The 24,802-nt window shown below is 37.0% G+C and overlaps 2 protein-coding genes across 4 annotated transcripts in view; both read right to left on the bottom strand.

The window, feature by feature from the left end:
* The window catches only part of camk4 (calcium/calmodulin-dependent protein kinase IV), a 94,116-nt gene extending 89,436 nt beyond the window's left edge, over positions 1-4,680 (bottom strand). Inside the window, exon 1 of one of the 2 annotated variants that reach the window (XM_073068266.1) lies at positions 3,964-4,680. In XM_073068266.1, the coding sequence (XP_072924367.1) occupies positions 3,964-4,088 (125 nt within the window). In that variant the 5' untranslated portion in view covers positions 4,089-4,680. Of the gene's footprint in view, positions 1-3,959 lie in introns of both variants that reach the window. The other variant, XM_073068271.1, reaches the window with a different exon arrangement.
* An 8,286-nt stretch (positions 4,681-12,966) lies between these two features.
* wdr36 (WD repeat domain 36) overlaps positions 12,967-24,802 on the bottom strand; it is an 85,083-nt gene continuing 73,247 nt past the window's right edge. For both annotated transcript variants that reach the window (XM_073068244.1, XM_073068251.1), the window contains exons 22-23: positions 15,907-16,094; positions 12,967-13,578 (exon numbers count right to left, since the gene is read on the bottom strand). In XM_073068244.1, the coding sequence (XP_072924345.1) occupies positions 13,429-13,578; positions 15,907-16,094 (338 nt within the window). In that variant the 3' untranslated portion in view covers positions 12,967-13,428. The remainder of the gene's footprint in view (positions 13,579-15,906; positions 16,095-24,802) is intronic.

Here is a 24,802-nt window from a genome sequence, read left to right as displayed (position 1 = left end):
CATTTGTATTTTCTCCATTCCCTTTCTTCACAACAACTATAGGTGACACATAGGGACTCATCGACTCAGTGATAACTCCAGTTTCCTTGAGTTTCAGCAGCTGCTTCCTAACATCTTCAACCTCTGCTGTTGCTAACCAGTGGAACCTCTCTCAGAAAGATGTGTCCTCTGTCACTCTGATAGTGCAGCAACCAACATCAAATTTGTCAGTAGAGTATACCACATAGTTCCTCATTATTCTGCAGAGGAGAAACTTGCATATTCTCAAAAGTGTCTCTGAAATCAGGGCGCATAGTCAGGGTACTCAGAAAATTCTCTCCCCTACTTGTTTTACATGCTCCTATCAGCCTTCTCACAATGGAAGTACTTGTTCTCACAAGAATGGAAGCTTTACCTTTTGCGACCGAATATGGGCAGACCAACACTAGTGTATCAATAATTGCAGTTACTCCAACATCTGTTTCCGAAAACTCCAGTTTCAAAGACAAGTAAAGGTAATAATCAGCACTAAGCCCCCAAATCTCAAGGGAACTGATAGAGGTTTCAATGGTAAATGCATCAAATACTTGTTGTAAAAGGATCTGCAGAGTAAACTAACTACTGTGTCAAGTATGGCTCGAGCATAAAACCCTTCAATCTGTATAGATACATCACAACTTTGCCCCATTAAGCCTTCATGAATAGTGTTTTGCACTTTAATATTTCTATTGATACACTGATTGGAATGTATTTGCTCTGGGATGTCAAGCCATTCCATTACTGGGCCCTCTGTAGTTTCCCATTTTGTTTTTCCTGTTTGATTCATCATTGGTTTACCTTCCAAAAAATGTCCTCCCCCTCATAATTTTGCTTGAAATGTCCATCTTCTCCACATTGGTAACAGAAAATCCCAGGCTTATTCTCAGTCAAGAACCCTTGACAGCATCCATATCATAGTACCTTAATTATGACACACTTAATAACACTGGTGTAACACTGACTTGAACACAAATAAACAGGCTATCCAATCATTATGCAGCCATAGTACAGCATTCCATCCTGGACAAGCCCCCCAAAAATGTAACCCACTGCCCGTTGGCTATTAGGCTGTTGGCCTTGAGTTAGCTATTACTGTGAATCCAACCTAACATCAACGTAACTCACAAAACATGGGGAACAATGATGAAAAGGCAATTTCCAATAAATAAATATGTTTAGGGTAAATATGATTCAGGTAAACTCAAAACATGAGGGTTTGAATGTTCCTTTACGGGAAAATAGGACAGTTACTTGTTTGAATACTGATGCACCCATGCAAATTTACTGTTCAACAGGAAGCAACAATTTAACTCACACCAGTATAAACTTAAGTTAAAATTGAATTGACAAACTATTTTAAACTGTAACAAACACAATAAAGAAAAAGGATTCATTTCATATATATTAGACTAGAGTGGGTACATAAATCTTTGGAGCTCATTATTGCATAGTCAATCCAGTTTGCTTCACTTAATTTACTCACGGTACTGAACAATTCTGCCCGAAAACATAGTCCAAGTGAAACATAACTAAATATTCATGCCATGCCCAAGGACAAAGGGTCATGCGATAACTAGCTAATTAAAAGCTACCTGTACATTCTCCATGAGACAACTGTCTGCAGGAGGATTTTCGGACAGCAGTGTCTGTCCTTCAAATGGGTTCAGTGAGCGTTTCACCATGTTCTTCACTCATGCTTGCCATCCATCTACATTCTTTTGTCTCCTTCCTTCTTCCTCCAGATCGCTCCAGAAAAATGGTTACCCTTCAATCCTTCTAGAATGCTCTCGGGCATCTTATTGGCCAAATGTTAACAAGACAAATCCTACTGGCTAATTCAACAAGCCTGATGTATCAATCAACTAAATTACTTGATTGTATTATGTAATTAAAGGAACACATTGCATTTTGAGAACATCTGCAAAAAATAAAATATCCAACAGCATAACTGTATTAATACAATAAAGCATGATTTTAAACCAGGGTATTACACAAGTTTAGTCTGGAATTTCCACTTTGTCCATGTGATGGCTTTCTAGAGATCGTACCTGGACTTCTTGTAACTTTCTCAGTCACCTGATTTCAATACCTCTGATCTGGCCCTCGGCAGATTGTGGATCTCATGATTCATCCAGGGGATCTGGTTGGGGAAGACTCTGAATGATTTTGTGGGGACACACAAATCTCCAACTGTTTTGTTAGCAATCAAGTCAGCCATGATGTATTCACTAAGATCCACTGATGAGTACTTGAACATGGCCCAGTCCACTGACTCAAAGCAATCTTGTAGCCACTTCTCTACCTCCTGCGGCCACCTCTGTTGTCCTAATCTTTGGAACCTGTATGTACGTAGAAGGACAGCCAAGTGATCAGATTTCCCAAAATGCAGTCTGGGCTTGGAACGGTAGGCATGCCTAATCTTAGTTTAACAGTGGTCTAGTGTGTTAAGACTGCTGGTGCTACAGGTTAATATGGTAAATGGGCAAGGATTTCTTCAAACAAATCTGGTTAAAGTTCCCAGTTATGATCTAAAATGCGTCTGGATGAAGATGGCACCTTGCAGTATCATAGTCAGCTGTTGGTGATATGCAAGTTCCAACTCAACAAGTTCATGACATTTGCAGGTAGATTTTCTACTTAAATGAATGTTAATGAGGTCCAATTTATGCTTGCAGTATAAGTAGCCTTGGACTAAGTTCACTAATCAAATATTTTGTTCAAAGCAAATACTCTCCCATTCCTCCCCTCTTAGATTTTGCTCTTGTGTGTCTTTCTAAACATGCCAAGGTAACAAAAAAACTGCTGTTTCTTACTCAGAAAAAAACCACTTATATAACATTTCCGTGCCATCAAAACACTTGTACATTTCAGAAATTCTTCCTGTATACAGCAATCAATCTGTCCACAGCAAGCTCTCTCAAACTAATAAACTGTTTCAGCAACGTCAAGGGAAGGATAAATGCCCTTATTCTTCTCTAAACAGCACTTCCACCTGAAAGAGAATAAATTAACTCATCTGAAATCTGGCAGCACAGCAATGGATTATTAAGGTATATGTTTGGACTACTCTCTGGAATGGAACTTCAAACCACTTGTTCAGAAGCAAAATGATACCAACAGAGCCATAAAGCCTAGAAGCAGGTAGAGCTTTTAGATCTGAGTAACGTCTAGTTCAAGAAACCCAATGCTTTAGATCCGTATACCAAACATTTTTTTTGTTGCCTGCTTCAACTTTCCCACATGCTGAGATTCAAACTTGGTTTCTCGGTTCTGCATGAAAGCGAGCTACTTACTCATCTACAGTCAGAAACATTTGGAATGACCACATATGGTCATCTGAGCATGGAGTCCACACCACAGAATCGAGTACAATTAACAAAACAGAAACTGCTTAATGGCCAGTCTCTTCGCAGATCCTCATTTGTAGTATTTGTCCTACGATAAATAAAGTTACCTACTGCTTATGAAGCCATTATGCGATTCATCAATTCATGTAAATATTTGACATTATTTCACTCCCAATTAAAGCCACCATTTGCTTCCTGATGCGAAATGATATTTGATTTTAAAAGATTGCAAAGCCTTTTACATAATCATCAGCCCTCTGAAAGGCAATGCAGTGAATTGAACGTACTTGATATGCATATATATATGTAACCTATAACGAAAAGGACTGTCTCAGTCTCGGGTACTTGTTGACATACGGTTAATAATATTCATAAAATAGTATTGGTATTAATATAACTCCGAGGCATCAACGTTATTCATTTTGCCTTTGATCGCCGATGAAACAGAAACAGGCAAATGCACATTAGGTTTTTTTAGATTTTTTTTCGGAAGTTAGTCATTTTTTCCAACAGCGCCTTATTTCAAACCTGCAAACAGCAGGGATATGTTTTGAACAACTGATTAGATGAAAGAAAGTGGAATTAGTTACAGACCTACCGTCCCAGTTCCGCTTCTACATTATAGTAATCTTCCAGGACGCTCCCTTTGTTGGAGCCATCGATCCAATAGTCATAATTCGATGCTGCTGAGGCAACATTCTCGCCGTTGGCAATTTTCATCATCCCTACCGCTTTCTGCCTTCCTCCCCAGTGAAGATGAACTGCCAGAAACGCGGAGCTCGGTGACCAACAGGCTGCAGGCAGCAGCAACGGTGCCGAGATTGGGGTGGGAGAGGAAGAACGGGCGCCAACGCGCACACTCCCTGTAATAACGTAGTGCAACTCTTACCCTGGATTTCAGGGAAAAGACCGTGCTAAAATGCTCGATTCAAAAAGTTATGCCAACTCAGAATAAAGCAAGTAAAAACATCTGGGACGACAGCCACAACCATGCATCATCTCACTGTAAATGTTGGAACACACAGCTCTCGCCTTTCATCGGGACCTAGCAACCGCCGACGTGCTACTTTGAATAACCTAAATTCTTTTTTCTTCCGCCTTGCTTAGAATGAAGTTTGACAACAGCAAATGTGTTAACCAATTTCGCCGTACTTGCTGTAATAAATGTGGCCGGTGTCGTCTGTGGATCAGTAACTTTAAATTTTATAGATCCTTTCGTGCGGTGAAGTAACCGGCCCCATAGCGACCGCTGGGACCTTTACGGCGCGCCCCGGTAACGGTCGCCCTTCCACCTGGCGTCATGGCGACTCGGGTCTAACCACGGGTCAAAAGGAACGCAAAGCGCAACATCGTCCACACTGGAAACCTACACAACACAGCAAAACGCTGAAAATACGCAGTAGGTCAGACAGCATCTATGGGAAATTCTGAGATGCTGGAAATCCTGAGCAACAGACACAAAACGTTGGGGTAACTCAGCAGGTCATGCAGCGCCCAAGGAAATGAACAAACAGTTGACGTTTCGGACACTTCTTCAGGACTTAAAGCGAATGGGGAAGTCGCTGAAATAAAAGGGTGGGGTGGGGGAAAGGAGGACTAGCTGGGAGGTAATAGATGAAACCTGGTGGGTGGGAAAGGTAAAGGACTAGAGAAGAATGAATCAGATGGGAGAGGACAGTAGACCACGGGAAAAGGGAAGGAGGGGCACCAGAGAGAGGTGATAGGCAGATGAGAAGAGGTTAAAAAAATAAAATGAAGAGGAAAAAAAAATTACCGTAAGGAGAAATTGCTATTCATGCATGTCGGTCCACAGCCTTTTTTTGCTGTGATGAGGCCACTCTTAGGGTGGAGGAGGAACACCTCATTGTCTAGCTAGCCTCTAACCTGATGGTTATGAACATTGATTTCTCCTGGTAATTTTTTCCCTTGCCCATTCTCTCTTCTTCTATTCCCAACTCTGGCCTCTTAACTCTTCTCCTCATCTGCCTATCATCTCTCTGGTGCTCTTCCTTCTCTCCCATGTTTCACTGAACTCTCCTATCTGATTCCTTCTTCTCCAGGCCTTTACCTTTCTTACCAACCTGGCTTCATCTATCACCTTCTAGCTAGTCCTCCTTCCTCTCCCCCCCACCTTTGTATTCTGGCATTTCCCCCCTTCCTTTCCCATTCTGAAAAAGGGTCTCAGCCTGAAATGTTGACTGGTTATTCATTTCTGCAGATGCTGCCTAAACTGCTGAGTTCCTCCTACATTTTGTGTTTGTTGGTCAAGTTAAATGTTACCTGCTTCTTTCTCCAGATTTGCAAAGAACTGTTCTAGTGCGCTCACCAACACCCTGCATTTTCAATGTGTTTTGGTGATTCTTCATTCCTTTGTTTCTAAAATGGAATCAGTGATTTATCATCTTAAATCCAAATTCATACACTTTAAATATGTAACCATCTATTATAAAAGCAAAAGCAGCATGACTTGAAATGTTGAAATCAGAACCATTTCAGTTCCCCTTATCAGTATCAACTTTTTGAGATCACATTTTAGTCAAATCACCTTGACTTGCCCCCCAGATTTCTTTCAAATGCAATTATCCAATTGCCTTTTTAACGTTACTGTTGAAACAATATTCTAGTTCATGCCAACGTATGTATTCTGTCTTTTCTCCTCTGTTTGTTACCTTTAATCCGTGTCCTTTGACTATTGCTCTTGCCAGCAGGAACAGTTTCAACCTACTCAATCAAACATCTTCACAATTAATTAATTATCGTCCCATCTGACATAGTTAGTAGTTCCAGCATTTTTCAATATTATCTAAGATTTATTGCAGTTGCTTGGTCTTAAATTTATCCCAAGCACCCACCCCTACTCTATAATAACTCCCTTAGAAAAATTCTGTATTTCTAATTCTATACAATTTAAGTAACAATATATTCCCTTTATACTAAACTTATTTTCCAAATAAATATTGAAGTCATAATAAACAGATGATTACAATCTGTCAAAAATCCACACCGCAAGGACTGCAGCTATTCAAGAAGGCAACACACCAAATGCTTCAAGGGCAACTAGGAACAGATGATTAAATGCTGAACTATTGAAATGCTCCTACAACCAATGATCTCACTTTAAGGAGTTTTTATCTCATGTTCTCGTTCTTATTACTATTTATTTATATTTGTATTTGCACAGTGTGTTGTCTTCTGTGGTCTGGTTGATCTTTCGTTGACCCTGTTATACTGTTCTATAGATTTGATGAGTATGCCTTCAAGAAAATGAATCTAAGGATTGTATATGGGGACATATATATACTTTGATAATAAAATTTACTTGACTAGCCTGCAAAGCCTGTACCCCTTGAAAGAATACATCAACAAAAAAGTCTTCAGCAATGATTGACAGAAGAATATTAGCAAATACATGGGGTAATTTCCCCAGACAGTAGATATGACCTTGATTTCACATTTCATTTGACTACTTTTAAAATGAGGCATACTTGCTTAGCATCTTACCACCTGTTTGTTTTCCTCAGCTTCATGCCTCGAAATGAGCATTCATTTCAAGAGGATGAGAATATAAAAGCGAGGATGAAATGTTGAGGCTTTATGAAACACTGGTGAGGCCTCACTTGGAGTACTGTGAGCTGTTTTTGGCCCCTTATCTAAGAAAGGATGTGCTGACATTGGAGAGGGTTCAAAGGAGATTTACAAAAATGATTCTGGGATTGAACAGTTTGTTAAATGTAGAGCATTTGATCACCCCGGGCCTGTAGTCACTGGAATTCGGAAGAATGAGGGTGACCTCATTGAAATCTATCGAATGTTGAAAGGCCTTGAATGAGTGGATGTGGAGAGGATGTTTCCTATGGTGGGGGAGTTTTAAGAACAGAGGACATGGCCTCAGAATAGAGGGGTGCCCTTTTGGAGCAAAGTTGAGAAGGAATTTTTTTAGCCAGTGAGTAATGAATCTGTGGAATTTGTTGCTATAGACAGCTGTGGAGGCCCAGTATTGGGTATAATTAAGGCAGAGGTTGATAGATTCTTGATTAGTCAGGGCATGAATGTATTTGGGGAGAAGGCAGGAGATTGAGGCCGAGAGAGAAAATGGATTGTCCATAATGAACTGGTGTAGCAGACATGATGGGCCAAATGGACTAATTCTGCTCATATATGTTATGGTCTTATGGTCTCTACAGGTTTACAGCTTGGTTGTAAATGATAACCTATATGCAAGGAAAAGTAACATTACACTACAAATACATCAATAATCTAAAATTTTACCCACCATTGAAAACCATATAACAATTACAGCACGGAAACAGGCCATCTCAGCCCTTCTAGTCCATGCTGAATGCTTACTCTCACCTAGTCCCACCTACCTGCACTCAGCCCATAGACCTCCATTCCTTTCCTGTCCATATACCTATCCCAATTTTTTTTTTTAAATGACAAAATCGAACCTGCCTCTACCACTTCTACTGGAAACTCATTCCACACAGCTACCACTCTGAGTAAAGAAGTTCCCCCTTGAGTTACCCCTAAACTTTTGCCCCTTAACTCTCAACTCATATCCTCTTGTTTGAATCTCCCCTACTCTCAATGGAAAAAGCCTATCCACATCAACTCTATCTATCCCCCTCATAATTTTAAATACCTCTATCAAGATCCCCCTCAACCTTCTACGCTACTTTTGGGCAAACATTTTTTTCTAAAGGATATATGGAAAAATAATAAAGAACATACTGTGATAGGAATTTAATTTGAATGCCTGCAGTATATGGAATAAGATAGATGAACTTGGCAGGTATGACGGTGTGGGCATCACGGGCTTGTGGCTGAAGGATTATAGCTAGGAGCTTAATGTCCAAGGATACATAGTGTATCAAAAGGACAGGCTGGAAGGCAGAGGGAGTGGGGTGTAGATCCCTTGTAGATAGAGCTAAGAAACTCCAGGGATAAAAATATCCTGATGAACATTACTGTATATATAGGCCTCTGAACAGCAGCAAAGAAGTAGGTGACAATTACAACAGGAGATAAAAAAGCATGTCAAAAGGGCAATGTTATGATAGTCTTGGGTGATTTCAAATGCAGGTAGGTTGTGAAACTTGGGATGGTGCTAGATCCCAAGAGAGGGATTTGCAGAATGCCTAGATGATGTTTTTTTTAAAAGAGCAGATTCTGGTTGATCCACAAGTGGATCAGCTATTCTGGATTTGGTGTTGTGCAATGGACTGGAATTGATTAGAGAGCTTAAGGTAAAGGAACCCTTGGGGAACAGTGATTATAATATGATCAAATTCACCCTGTAAGTTGAGAGGGAGGTTTATCAGTAATACAGTGGAGTAAAGGGAATTACAGAGACATGAGAGAGGAGCAGGCCAAAGTTGATTGGAAGGGGTCACATGCAGAGCAGCAATGGCTGGAACTTCTGGGAGCAATTTGGAAGATGCAGGATAGATATATCCCAGAGAAGTAGTATTCTAATAGCACCCAAAAAGCCATAAGGAGGGAAAAGATGGAATACGAAGGGAAGCTAGTCAATATTAAAGAGGATACCAAAAGTTTCTTCAGATATACAAGTAAAATAGTATTCTGTGGCTGACAAGGGAAGATATACAAAAAGTAAAAGAAGCATACTGTGGCTGACAAAAGATATATAAAAAGTGAATGAGAAGTAGTATTCTGTGGCAGACAAGGGAAGATATATAAAAAGTAAAAGAGTAGTATTCTGTGACTGTCAAAGGAAGTCAAAGCCAACATAAAAGCCATAGAGGGGGCATATAATAGAGCAAAGATTAGTGGTAAGTTATAGGATTGGGAAGCTTTTAAAAACCAACAGACAGCAGCTAAAAAAGCCAGGGGGAAAAGATGGAATACGAAGGGAAGCTAGTCAATAATATTAAAGAGGATACCAAAAGTTTCTTCTCAGATATATAAGAAATAAGAGAGGCTAGATATCAGACCTCTGGAAAATGAACCTGGAGTGGTAATAATAGGAGTGAAGGAAATGGTGGATGAACTGAGTAAGTATTTTGCATCAGTCTTCACTGTAGAAGTCACTAGCAGTATGCCAGAAGTTTGTATGTCAGTGGACAGAAGTGAGTGAAGTTGCCATTGCTAGGAAGGTGTATGGGAAATTGAAAATCTGAAGGTAGATACATCACCTGGACCAGATGGTGTACACCCCAGGGTTCTGAAAGAGGTGCATGAAGGCATTAATAATGATCTTTCAAGAATCAAGATTCTGGCATAGCTCTGGAGGACTTGGAAAATTGCAAATGTCACTCCACACTTCAGAAAGAGAGAGAGGCAGGAGAAAATTATAGGCCAGTTAGGCTAACCATAGTGATTGGGAAAATATTGGAATCAATTGTTAAGGATGTAGTTTCAGGATACTTGGAGACACATGATAATATTGGCAGAAATCAGCAGTCTCCTCAAGGAAAAATCTTGCCTGACAAATCTGCTGGAATTCTTTGAAGTAGTAACAAGCAGGAGAAACAAAGGAGAATTTGTGGATGTTGTGTATTTGTATTTTCAGAAGGCCTTTTACAAGATACCACACAGGAGGCTGCTTAACAAATTAAGAGCCTATGTTATACCAAGTGAAAATAAAGGGAACCTTTTCCGGTTGGCTGCAGGTGACTAGTGGTGTTCCACAGGAGTCTGTGTTGGGACTGATTCTTTTTACATTGTATGTCAAGATTTAGATGATGGAATTGATAGCCTTGTGGACAATAAATAGATGGTGAAGGTCGTGTTGAGGAAGCAGGGAGGTTGCAGAAGGATTTAAACAGATTAGGAGAATGGGCAAAGAAGTGGCAAATGGAATAGTGTCAGGAAGTACACGGGCATGCAGTTTCAAAAGAAATGAAAATGTAGACTATTTTCTAAATGAAGAGGGGAAAAAAAATCAAAACTCCAAGATGCAAAGGGACTTAGGAGCTCACATGCAAGATTCCTGAAAAGTTAATTTGCAGCTTCATTTGGTGGTGAGGAAGGCAAATGCAATCATAAATAAGAGAAAATTAAAAGGATGTAATGATGAGGCTTTAAAAGACACTGTTAGGGGCAACTTGGAGTATTGAGCTGCTTTGAGACCCTTATCAAAGAAATGATGTGCTGACATCGGAGACAGTTCAGAGGAGGTTCACAAGAATGATTCCAGAAATGAAAGGGTTAGTTTGAGGACTGATTGATGCCTCTGGGCCTGCACCCACTGGAATTCTAAAGAATGTGGAAGGAATCTCATTGAAATCTTTTGAATATTAAAAGGTCTACAGTAGAATGGATGTGGAGAGGATACTTCCTATGGTGAGTGAGTCTAGTAGAGGGATGTTCACTTAGAACGGAGATCATGAGGAATTTCTTTAGCCAGAGAGCAGTGAATGTGTGGAATTTGTTACACAGGTGGCTGTGGAGGCCAAATGATTGGGCACATTTAAGGAAGTTGGTAGTTTCCTAATTAATCAGGGCATGAAGGGTTATGGGGAGAAGGCAGGAGTTTCGGGCTGAGGAAATGGATCAGCCACAATGAAATGGCAGAGCACTCAAGGGCCAAATGGCCTAATCTGCTATGCTTATGGAACTGGTATGGTTCGGTACAGTGAAAGTAAATACAAATCATGATTTATTTTATATTTATTCTATGTACAATTGCATTATAAAATAATCTAGTCCCAAATGATTATTTGTCTTGGTAATATTAAGAAATATATAATATAAGCTCAAGTTTAAAGAGGCATTACATTGAAAAATCATGCTGCGTTGTAGCACAATTTCTACACAGAGACTAAAGGGAATTTTTTTTAGTTAAATGTTACTCTAAGGGCTATTTTCTCATTTCAATTAACATTTTCTAATAATCCTTACTTGCAAAGACCCTATATAAAAATTCAGATTGTTTATTGTCATTTAAAAACCACAAATGCAATGCAGTTAAAAAAATGAGACAACGTTCCTCCAGAATGATATCAACAAAGCACATTACAAAATAGACTACACCAGAAAATCCACATAACATTTGGCAATCCCCAATCCAGAGTCCGGAGAGGCTGCTGCGTATTAATATCATGCTACCATCTTAGCGTGTTCACCAGAAAGGAGCTCCAAACCCACCAGACAAAAAAAGACCAAAAACTAAAGCTACAAGACCTGCACAAAACCACATAGTTACAACATATAGTTATATACATACAGTATACAGTTGTAAAATGGAGTGTCATCAAGAAAATACTCCAATGGCTGGAATCAAACCTTGCTAAAAGGAAGATAATTGAAGCTTTGGAATCATCTCAACTTTGGGATATCATTCTATTAGTTCAAGATAATCATCTTCACACGAATCATCAATGCCTTTCTATTCACCATAAGGTCAAAAGGTAGGGATGTACTACAATCATTTTGCAATTTATAGTTCAGTGTGTGAAGCAGTCAAAGCCTACGATGCAGCAAGACTGATAACATCTAGACATGGCTGACAAGTGGCATGTAATATTCACATCACAAAAGTGCCAGGCAGTGACTATTTCAAAAAGAGCATTTAAATGCATGCCCATAACTTTTATTGCATTTTCATTGCCTTCTTCCTGCAGACATCCTCTCTGGTTGTCACCATTGGTCCAGTTGAATTTATGGCCAGTTACTTAAATACACTGTTACAAAGGCAAGTCAGAGACCAGAATCCTATGGTGAATGATTCACTTCATGACAATCCAAAAACTTTCAATAATCTACAAGGCCCATGGCAGGAATGTGATGGAATATTACACCACTTCTCCGGATTAGTGGAGCAACTACAATTCCTAGGAAGCCTAAAACCAAGCAAGATAATTGGACTCACTAGAATAGTATCCCAGCCTCTATCCAGAACAACCATTCCCTGCATCCCCAGAAAAGAGTGGCAGCCCATTTATTTCCACCTCCCAAACCCATGAGCTTTACCACTGATGCAAACCACATACCATACTGATACTGAAATTCAGTGATATTCCTTCATCGTTAGTCTAATCCTGAAATTTCCAAACACTGCAACTATGCCCAGATCCTGAAAATAGGATAAATCAATAAAACTAAAAACTCTACCATTTCCCCTTTTAGTCTGACCAGTTCACTATTTATTTGCTACTTACATTTCATACTTCCACTATTCTTTTACCCTACCTAAGCTAGCTCATGTCAAATAAACAGTATGCTTCACAGTTATTCTGTTCTTTTACTAATACTCACCATGACCTTATTCTGGCTTTCATATTTCTTCCAGTTATTTAAAATTTATTTCCACATGGATTTTCCTTTTGTTTCAGCACTAGATTCACTCTTCACTTGTTCCTTCAAATTTCTCTACACATTCAGGAAAGTTAAGCTTTTGTTAATTTTAGTCAATAAGGATTATCTTCGGATGATTCTACATGGAAACTTTGCATTATTCTTGAGCTTAGCCTGGTGTACTTCTTCCTTTCTGAATGAGCATTGTTTGTAATAACGTAATAATATTAAAATACTTCTAATTATTGCTCAACCATTGCTTCTGATTATTGCTCAGCAGGCTTACACCAACAAGGGATTTAATATCAGTATCATAGAATTAATGCACAGTACAAGCAGAAAATATGATTGATTCTATAAAACATCTATTCTCTTTAATTCAATACAATAAAATACTGATATAAAAGATGAAGTTAATTTTGACAAATAGTTTTAGTTTTACAAGATACAATTCCATAATAAAATGTCTTTTATTTACATGTCAATAGTAATGGAAAATAATTAGAGAGCAAGCATGAAGAAAATTGATAATCCACAAAAATGCATAGTTTGGCATGTTTTGGGCCATTTCCTCTTCTACGTAAACCTACTATAGGCACATTTTAAAAAAATCCCACCAATACAACATCCCTTTTAAGAAATTATAGTCAACAGCATACTTCAAACCTTAATAGAGGAATTATATCTAAAATGCAATTTCTATCCATGGCAACGAACAGTAAATAATGTAGCAAAAAGTGGCATAATAACATGAGTGGGTGTGTAAGGTAGAATATGCACTCAGTGAACATTGCTAATTTTCAATCTACAACAGAGCACTTTTCATGTAGCCCAGGAGACACATGCTCTTATTGAAAAGAGTTTGCATATGCGTCCAAGTTTCCTCCAACTGTACTGATACTTTTGACATTTCTTCTAGTAGAACTGGCTCAGCGGCAATAACCTTGAGATGGATCTGCAATAGCAGTACAAAAAAAAGAGAATATTAAATAATTTGTAAAACTGGGCAGATGTAATGATCCAACACAATGAACGGTACAACAAAATACCTGCAATTCATGGATTCTGACAAATGAACTGGGTGTGGTGACAGGAGGGATGGAGGAACAGAAACAGCAGTTATTCAAATACTCCCAATTGCTAAAAAATCTTCAGTTCTTGTGTAACTGATCAAATGTGTGATGAACTGATTATTGCAATACTGTTTATGACACATTGACTGTTTTGTGGACATTATTTTACAGCGAGTAGCATCTTACCCTGAAGTTTTGCCTCCTTGAATACAGTTCCAGAACGTAAGGAAACAATATTGTCCTTTTAAAAGTATCCAGTAATATCTTCATATATAAACAAAGTATTTTAATGCTTCAAGAACTTCCTTGCCCCTCCCCACCACCTCCCGATGATCTATCAAAGGTTCTCCATTTAGAATCGTAGAAACTGGCCTGTAACCAAGGTGCTTAAAAATGGAACACCCCAGCCAGTGAACAGTGCAGTTAATGAAGTTTCAAAATCCCAGCTTCCAGAAAATATCATTCTTGTGACATTGAAAGTGACAGAAGATTGCTTTTCACGGTTTTATACAATCTCATGTGAGAGGACTTGCTGATTAAAATCAATTAAGTCACAAGGATTGTCTGTTTATATTTGAACCCTGGAAAATGGTCAAATGTTAAGATTTGCACTCAAAGCCACCATGGTGAGGCTCATCATCTATATGTGCTTTAAAATTCATACTTCCTTATGACACAGGAAGCAGCTATTTGGTCTTTCTGCAACTGTGAAACAGCTACATTACCTGCAACACCATTCTGTCTCCCACAAATCCATAGGCTGAGAAAATACTTGTGTATAACCACCAATTTAGTATGCTGACATTAGGAAGAAGAGTGGGAGTAATAAATATTTGAAAGCAATGTGTGTTGTGTTGCTTATGCAAAGTGGAGTCATTTGATCTAATCATCCAAAGTTAAAATGGAGAAAGAAGCAGGTAAAAGGCAACAATAATAAAACTTCTATTTCATCAGGGGCAAAAAAAGAAAAATATTAATGTTATGATGGAAAATTGTATTTAACCACATTTAAAATAGATTAGGTTTCATTATTTTTATGATAATTTTAAATAACAGTCCAAGAATGTGGAAAATAACACATTGTGGGAAGAACTCAGTGGATCATTCAGCACCCGCTAACATTCTGGACCAAGACCCTTCACCTGGACTGCAAGAATAGAGGACATAGTCAGTACAGAGAAGGGCTTGGACTATACCTTGCAAGTTATAGGTAGATACAGCTGAGGAGGGGTGACTGGCAGATGGAGGGGGGAGAGTGGAAAGAGCAACAAAGGCTACTTGGTGATAAAGTGGAAACACAAAAGACTTCAGATGGTGAAATTTTATAAGGAGCTAAATATGGAGGTGAGTTGGCCAGATAGGAAAAGAGGGGCAAAAGGACCAAGTGAAAGGATTGTGTGGATGATGGCCAGATGGAGATGACGGAGGGGAAAAGAAACAAGGCAATCAGGCACTGTGGGCATGCAGTTTGGTGTGTGTAGGAGGAACTGGGTGGACTAGAGAAAGGGACAAAGGAGTAAGCAGGTTACCTGAAATTGGAGAATTTAATGTTTGTGCTGTCAGGCTGTAAGACTACCCAGGAGGAATATGATGTGCACCTCATCTGGAGAAACCAAGGAGAGACAGGCAAAATGGGAATAGAGAGGGAAATTAAAATGGAGCTCCTGGATGCAGACTGAAATGTTGACTACTTTCCTTACAGATGGTGCCTAACTCAGTGAGTTCCTCCAGCAATTTGTTTTCTTGATGTTTTTTTCCAGCATTTGCAGCTTTGTGTTCATAGTCATAAGGGTCTTTCTGCCAACTCAAACAGTGTCATGGATATTGGCAATACAAACCATGTCCTTAAGTTTCAATGTTATTCAAATATTCAGTTAACATAAAAACTGTATAAACAGAAACAGAATGCATGCAGCTGTAGAAAAGGGAGATTATGCATTGTGATGGGTCATATTCATTCTTCAAATCTATTTGAACCTATTTGTTTAAAAAAAAACTTAAGGTCTTCAACCTAGATTTCAAGAATAAAACATGCTCAGATTTTGCAGCTTTAAATGAAAAAGTCAAAGATCACCAAATAGAATAGGGAAATAACCTTTTCATGTGAATGGGAACATCCAACTTTTAAGTGCTTGGATTTACTCCAACTTTGAAATGAAGTTACAAACTGAAAAGATTTCGGCTTCCAAATTAAAAAAAAAATCAATTACCTTTAAGTACAATGCAAGGTAGGCTTGAGCCAATTCAAAATCACGCTTTGTACCAAGCATGTAGTTGATCATTTGCAGAAAACTCTGCATCACATTCAGAGAACCTCCTCCTTCTGGGGCCAAGCTCCTCAGCTCAATGTCAATATTAGATGGCCCCATTCCTTTCAAAAGTTTAATTACATGGTCATCTGCAGCAAACCAGGAGAAAAAAAAAATTCTCAATTCCTTTTAAAAGTTATTTGGTTACAAATATTCAAAATAACAATATTTTTAAATAACAGTCAAATGATAATCCCCACATTAAGAAATAGATGTAAGAACCCATTTATCCCATTTTCCATTAGATTGTAATACAACTTATGAATATTAGCAAACGGCACTCAATTCAGAAGTTTCAGAACAGAACATGAATGTTTTATCATAGCTGGTAATTGGTTTATTATTGTAATGAGCACCTAGATACAGTGAAAAACCTTTGCCTGAATGCCATTCAAACAGATCATTGCATACACAAGTATATCAAGGCAGTAAAAAAAAGATCGCCAAATTTCTTATTACAATTATAGAGAAAGACCTCTGAAGGTAGAACTAATAGCACTTGACCATTTAAAGTTTTAAATTATTCTAAGGTTAGAGATGTCACTGCAAATCCAGCTTTAAATTGCTATCCCTTATTACTCTTAAAGTGAGCATACTCCAAAACCAAGGGAATGCAAAGATACTGACTCAGCAAAAATGAACACGTTGTGATTAGGTCAGATTTGGAACAGATGGGTCTACTAACATAACCACTATGCTACTTAGTTCGACAGTGAAAATTCAAAAATGCATAGGAGATCATTTCATTTCTGTAATCACAATTTAGCCCCCCTTTTGTGCCAACATCTTTCAATATTTATGCTGAAAATAGCAGATTGATTTTCACACTAAAACTGCATTTCCCCAAACCAAAGCTGTTGCTGTGATCCAAGTTACACAGTTCTAAGCATCATTTTATTTTTTACTTTAAAAGAAATTGTTTATTAAAATATTTATTTAACCCAGTTACAATCTCACTCTGCAACCAACTACAACTTGCCGTGGGCCAAGTTTGCAACTTCCTTTCTGTTCACACAATAATTAAATTACCTTCAGCTGTTTGATAATTCAGTAAGCAAGGGATTCGAAAAAGGAGCCTTGTAGTGATTACTTTGATTAAAGTTCATGGACCCAAGTAAGGAAGTGCTCCTGTTTGGGAAGTGCCATAAAATTTAGTTTTAATATGTTGCATCAATAAATTTGGCACAGAGGCAATGGCCATCTAGATGTAGTGAGATTAGAATAAGTTTATGGCAATACATGTTTAACGATATCAGGATGTTGATGAGACTGTTGCCATGGTAATAGAAATAGCTGGATCTTACATTATGACAGAAATAATTATGACCCATGCTCAAGACACTACAACAAATCAACAAATTTGCCATCTACCCTATCATGCCCTTTCAGAATTTTCTACGGTTCAATCAGATCACCCCTCATTCTTCTAAACTCTGAAGAAGAGAACTTTTTTTTTTGTAACAGAATTACCCTCTCATTCCAGGAAGAGCTAAATAAAAAAACCTTCTGAAATAGTTCCAATGCTACTTTATTGCTTCTTAAATAAAAGAACCACAACTACAGGCAGTACTCCAGTGCTCATCTCACTTACCATGCATATATCTTACAAAATGCTTCTATTTTTAAACTTCAAACCCCCAGTAACAAAGACCAAAATGCTATTTGTCTACTTAATGAATTACACACTCAACTTTTGTGTTCATACACAGGAACAGCCTGATCCCTCTGAACTGCACTAATTTGCAGTCTCTAAATAATTGTCTGCCTTTTGATACCTCCTACAGAAGTGCATGACCTCACACTTTCCTTCATTAAATTCCTTTTCTCAAGTTTTCACCCACCCACTCAGCTGATCCACATCCTGTCACAGAGTCCAAATTTTCTCATCACTACATGTATTCCCATCAATTTTCAGAAGATGAGCAAACTTGGGGTATCATACATTCAATTTATGATTGAGAGGATGATTCTATAAATCTAAAAGAGCTGCCTCATATATACAACTCTGATTCATTCTTTTTCTGGTTCTAGGGATTAAGAAATTGGTCAACCAAAAGCATGCAATACTTGCAAAGAATATGATTTCTTTGGGGAAAATCAGGGAAACAATACATCTACAAAATGTTCCACTCTTACACCTAGTTAATCCATCCTGCAGAAAACGTGTTGAATGACAAACTGAAATCCAGAAACAGCATTCTGATATGTATCCCTGTTTTATAGGCGTGTCAGGGCTAAGTGCATGGCAGGTGTTAAGAAGGCATTTGGCACTGAATGGCTCTGTCAGTAAGCATATTGGTGAGTGTCCAATGTGGTAGAGATGAAATTTTTGATAGGTGCCATTATCAGCCATTCAAAGTACTTCATGATGATTGGCATCAGTGCCACTGGACAGTAATCATTTAGTTCTGAAAGTGTAGAGTTCTTTGGTACAGGGATGATAGTACTGCCTTGAAGCATGTGGGGACAGCAGCCTGGATGAGTGAAGTCTTAAAGATGTCCGTGAAGATGCAAATGAGATGATGAGCACACTCCCCGAGTACTCATTCTGGGATGTTGTCTGGCCCGGCCACCTTATGGGGTTGAATCTCTGCAGAATCCTTCTCACATATGCTGCTGTTAAACAGTGGCTGCTCACCATGGGGGGGGGGGGGGCGGTGTTAGCTTTCATGGTGTTGCATGCCTTGAAATTTGCATAAAACTGGGTTTTCGACAAATCAAATAGCTTGGTATGAAGACTCCATTGCACAGGATCACAACAGGCTGCAGAGGGTTGAAGACTCTGCCAGTTCCATCATGGGCACAACCAACCCTCCAATCAAGGACATCTTCAAGAGGCAGTGCCTCAAGGAGGCAGCATCTATTATTAAAGATCTTCATCAAATGAGACATGCCTTCTTCACATTACTACCATCAGGGAGGTGGTTCAGGAACCTTAAGACTTACATTCAGCATTTTAAGAACAGATTCTTCCCTGATGTCATCAGATTTCTTTTTTTTAAATAAAAAAATTTTTAATTGAATTTTCAAATAGGTTACAGAAGAAAATTATCAACCCTTCCCCCCTCCCCCCCTAACATGTCCCTATAGAAAGAGAAAAAAAGAAAAAAGAAAGAAAGCCTGGATATCGGAAGATCCCCACATGCTCCATGGAGTTCAGAATAGCTTTAGTATATATATTTCTTTCCCCAGATAACCAATAATTTTATCTTCAGAGCACCTATATATTTAATCCCATCTTTTGTAAATAAGGGCGCCAAATTTTCAGAAATATTTCATATTTATCTCTTAAATTGTAAGTAATTTTTTCAAGTGGAATGCAGCTGAAAATTTCATTCTTCCAACGATCTATACTTAAATATGAATCCGATTTCCAAGTAACTGCAATAGCCTTTTTGGCTACTGCCAATGCAATTTTTATGAATTCTTTCTGATATTTATTCAGTTTGGATTTTAGTTTTATCCCTTCAATATCACCTAGTAAAAATAATGTTGGATTATGTGTAAGTTGTGTTCCAATAATTTGTTCCAATAAAACTCTTAAATTTGTCCAAAAAGGTTGAATTTTAAAACAAGACCAAGTAGAATGTAAAAAAGTACCAATTTCTTGATTACATCGGAAACATTGATCAAATAAATTTGGGTTTAATTTATTTATTTTTTGTGGTGTAATATATAATTGATGTAAAAAAATTATATTGCACTAATCTTAACCGGACATTTGTTGTATCTGTCATACTGTCAAGACATAGTCTTGACCAACTTGTTTCTTCAATTTTAATATTCAAAACAGTTTCCCATTTTTGTCTTGACTTATGAATTCCTTGTTTAATTGCCTGTTTTTGAATCAAACTATACATACAAGAAATAATTTTTTTAATTTTTCCTTTTTGAATTAAAGTTTCTATTTCATTAGGTTTCGGCAATAACACTGTTTGACCCAATTTATCTCTTAAATAAGCCCTTAATTGGAAATAACAAAAAAGAGTGTTGTTTGATATTTTGTATTTATTCTTTAATTGATCAAAAGATATTAATATACCTCCTTCAAAACAATCTCCTATATATCTAATCCCTTTTTGAAACCAATTGTATAAAAGTTGGTTATCCATTGTAAAAGGAATAAGTTTATTTTGAATTAAAGGTCTCTTTGCTAATAAAGATTTCTTTATCTCATCATCAACATTTATCTTATCCCATAAATCAAATGTTTTAATATAGGAGATTCTTCCTTTTCCCGTATCCATTTAGATTCCCACTTATATATAAAATCTTCTGGTATATTTTCTCCTATTTTGTCTAGTTCTATTCTAATCCATGCCAGTTTAGCTTCATCAAAAAAAGATGCAATAAATCTAAGTTGATTTGCTTTATAATAATTCTTAAAGTTTGGAAGTTGTAACCCTCCTAGGTCAAATTTCCATGTCAATTTTTCCAACGAAATTCTTGACATCTTACCTTTCCAAAGGAACTTCCTCACACATTTACTTAACTCTTGAAAAAACTTCTGCGGTAATTGTATTGGTAGTGTTTGGTATAAATATTGTAATCTAGGGAATATATTCATTTTTACAGCATTTACTCTGCCTACTAATGTTATTGGTAACATCATCCATTTATCAAGATCTTCTTGAATTTTTTTCAATAATGGTAAATAATTAAATTTATATAAATTCTTTATATCCTTATCAACTCTTATACCTAAATATTTTATACCATTTATCGGCCATCTAAATTGAGTTATTAGTCGACATTGACTATAATCTCCTTTAGTAAGGGGTAGAATTTCACTTCTATCCCAATTTATTTTGTAGCCTGATATTTTCCCATATTCTTCCAATCTAGAAGATAATTTACGCAGCGAATACAATGGGTTTGTTAAATAAAGCAAAACATCGTCAGCAAATAAATTAATCTTATATTCCTCCTGGTTAACTCTGAAACCCATAATATCTGGGTCCGTTCTAATTAATTCAGCTAATAGTTCTATCGCCAACACAAATAAAGCAGGTGATAATGGACAACCTTGTCTAGTTGATCTTGTTAACTGAAATGATGTTGAAATTTGACCATTTGAAAAAATTTTACATTGGAAAAAAGTTGAATTTCCCCATGGGGATGAATAAAGTATCTATCTATCTATCTATTTGTCACTACTTTAGCTTTGGGATTAGTATTTAAGGTTTTAATCCATTTTATAAAAGATACTCCTAAATCCATATTTTTCCAATACCTTAAATAAAAAATCCCATTCCAATCTATCAAATGCTTTTTCTGCATCAAAAGGCAACTGCCACACTCATTTCCTCCCTCTTTTGTGCCAAATGAATTACGCTAAGTAACTGAGCTACATTATCTGCCGATTGTCTATTTTTGATAAATCCTGTTTGATCCATATGTATTAATTTTGGTAAGTATTTAGATAATCTATTAGATAAAATTTTTGCTATTATTTTATAGTCGGTATTCAACAAAGAAACAGGTCTATATGATGTTGGCTTTAAAAGATCTCTATCTTTTTTTGGCAATACTATTAAAATAGCTGTCGAAAAAGATTCTGGAAGTTTATGCGTTCTTTCCGCTTGGTATATTAACTCCATAAAAGGAGGAATTAGTAAATCTTTAAACTTTTTATAAAATTCGGGTGGAAAACCATCTTCTCCTGGGGATTTATTACTCTGAAGTGATTCTAGAGCTTCTTCGACCTCTTTTAATGTAAAAGGCATATCTAATCCCTTCTGTTCTTCCAAATTCAATTTTGGAAGAGTTATTTGTGATAAAAACCTTTATCTCGACATTATCATTTTGTGATTCTGATTGATACAGTTCAGAATAAAAATTTCATTAATTTCTAAAGGTTTATAAGTAATTTTATTTACACTTGTTCTAATTGCATTTATCGTTTTGGAAATCTGGTCCATTTTTAACTGCCAAGCAAGAATCTTGTGTGATCTTTCACCTAGTTCGTAATATCTCTGTTTAGTTCTCATAATTGCTTTTTCTGTTCGGTATGTCTGAAGTGCATTATAGTGTAACTTCTTGTTAACAAGTTGTCTTCGTTTTTCTTCTGTCATATATCTTTGAGATTCTTTTTCTAATTTTGTAATCTCTTTTTCCAATTGATCTATTTCTGCCATATATTCCTTCCTAATTTTAGAAGTATAACTTATTATCTGGCCTCTCAAATATGCCTTCATTGCTTCCCGTACTATAAATTTATCATCAACTGAATGCAAATTTGTATCTAAAAAAAAACTGAATCTGCTTTTTCATGAAATCACAAAAATCTTGACGTTTTAATAATATTGAATTAAATCTACATCTGTAAATCGATTCCTCTTTATCCATCATTGTCATTGTCAAGGGGGAATGATCTGACAATATTCTTGCTTTTCCATATTTTTCACTCTGTCTTGAATATTTGTTGATAATAGGAAAAAATCTATCCTTGAATAAGTTTTATTAACCAAAATTGCAACTCCCCTCGCCTTTGAATTAAATGAAGCTGCAATAACATTTCCGACCCAATCTTTCTTTAATTTCTGATGTTCTATCTCTGTTAAGTGTGTTTCATGTAGAAAAGCTATGTCTATTTTCATTTTCTTAATGTATGTTAAAATTCTTTTTCTTTTCACCGGTCCATTAAGCCCATTAACATTAAAACTTTAAAAATTCAGTAAATTTGTAATTATTTTTAACAGGGTTACTCCAATCTATAATAATACCTAACCTTTCAACTTTCGTAGTACCTTGGGGAATCTTTTTAAAATTCTCCATGTTGCTATGTGTCTCCCCCCACCCCGATTGTCCAGGCAAAGAAAGAAAAAGAAAAATAGATTATAAAGAAAAAAATAACAAAATACCCCCCTACTAATGTTGTGAATAAAAAAAAAAACACAACATTACCCCTTCCGTTGTACGGGTCATGGCAATCGCCATGATTACACACGTGAATCCCGTAGCAATCGATCTGAAGTTCCCCCAGCTCCCCCGTAACATAAAAAAGTATATATAAGAGAAGAAAAAATAATATCACTACTCTCAATTAATATTTCTCAAATGTTTACCTTTCTCCCCCTGTATCATATAATTAAGAATATATTTAAATATTCTTCTGTCCTTGACATCCATCAACTCCATTCACTGTCCCTGTCTTCATCTTTAATCCGTTTAGCTTTTAAATCTTTGGCTGTGGTTAGCAAATATTTGGGAGTTCTTGTGCAAATTCTTCCGCATCCCGATAATCAGTAAAAAATCTTCTTTTTCCGCCATCCAAAAAAATTATCAGGGCTGCCGGATGGCGCAATATAAATTTATAACCCTTTTCCCATAAAACTTTTTTCACTGGGTTAAATTCCTTCTTTCTCTTCAAAAGGTCATAACTTATATCAGGTTAGAAAAGAACTGTTTTCCCTTCTATCATCAATGGCCCGTTTCTCTTTCCGGCATGCTGGGCAGCCGCCTTCAGGATCTTTTCTTTATCTTGATATTTTAAGCATTTTATCAAGATTGATCATGGGTTTTGATCAACTTGAGGTCTTGGTCTTAAGGCTCTGTGAGCCCTTTCAATTTCAATTAACTGGGTTCCTTCTTCCATTTCCAAAATTTCCGGAATCCATTTTTGAAAAAATTTTATTGAATCCTCTCTCTCTATACCTTCTTTAAGTCCAACAATCTTAATATTATTTTGTCTGCTAACATTTTCAAGTACATCCACTTTTTCCAACAAGCATTTTCTTTCTGATGTCCAGGCAGAAATATTATCTACCATTTTATTCACTCTATCAATGGTGTCTCCCATTGTTTCTTCCAAGTTTTTAATTTTCTTGTCCATTTTATCCTGTCTTTTCATCATTTTATCAAACATAATCTTCATATTTTTAATCTTTTTTATTACTTTTAATTCATACATTATTTGCACCAAAGTTTTTTTTTATGTTTCCAATATCACCTCCAACCTCTTCCTGTTGCTCTTCTTTATTTGTCTCTTCATCTTCGTCTGATTTATCCAGAGAATCTGATTCCACCTCATATTCACTTTCAGTTCCGATCATAGCTGGGATTTGTAGTTTGGGTTGCTCGTGTTTGTGCATGCCCCTTCCTTCACGCCTGCGCAATTCCTGTTGCTCTTTTTTTTTGGAAACGGTTGATGTTGCTGCAGTTTCTTGTTCTGTATCACCGGACGTAAAGTGCACTTGAGCCCGGGGCTCTTTCATGGCGGCCGGCCTTGATTCTTTTCCAACTTGTGTTGTCTTCAAAGTAGTAGTTTTCTTCTGCTTCTGTTTAGGAGGCATATCTTAAGACAATCCTGAGTAGTTTATAAGTAATTTTAAAAAAGTATTTACTAACTTTTCTTCACATAAACCTTATTTTACTGGTTTTTTTAGAGGAGTGCTGGATTTCCACACCTCGATCCTACGTCATCACGTGACATCCCCCCATGCCATCAGATTTCTGAATGGTCCATGAACAGTAGCTCATTATCTGTCTTTTGCACTAAATAGCTTTGCAACTTACAGTAATTTTTATGTCGTTCACTGTACTGCTGCCACAAAGCAACAAATTTCATGGCATACATCAATGATAATAAACCTGATTCTGATTCTAAACTTTCATCTCAGTAATGGACTCTAAAACCTTACTAACCATCAAGGTCAGACGAATAACACTAAAATTTTCTGTCTATTGCTTCCTTCAGACCACCTATAAGCATTGTGAAAATGAAGGTACACAGAAAGAACTGAAATATGTTTGCTTATGTTTGATAGGCAACATCTTGATAGAGAGCAAGCTGCTC

This window comes from Hemitrygon akajei, chromosome 2 (assembly GCF_048418815.1).
Source record: "Hemitrygon akajei chromosome 2, sHemAka1.3, whole genome shotgun sequence".
In the NCBI taxonomy this organism is placed as follows: Eukaryota; Metazoa; Chordata; class Chondrichthyes; order Myliobatiformes; family Dasyatidae; genus Hemitrygon; species Hemitrygon akajei.
This window is presented reverse-complemented; position numbering and strand designations above follow the sequence as displayed.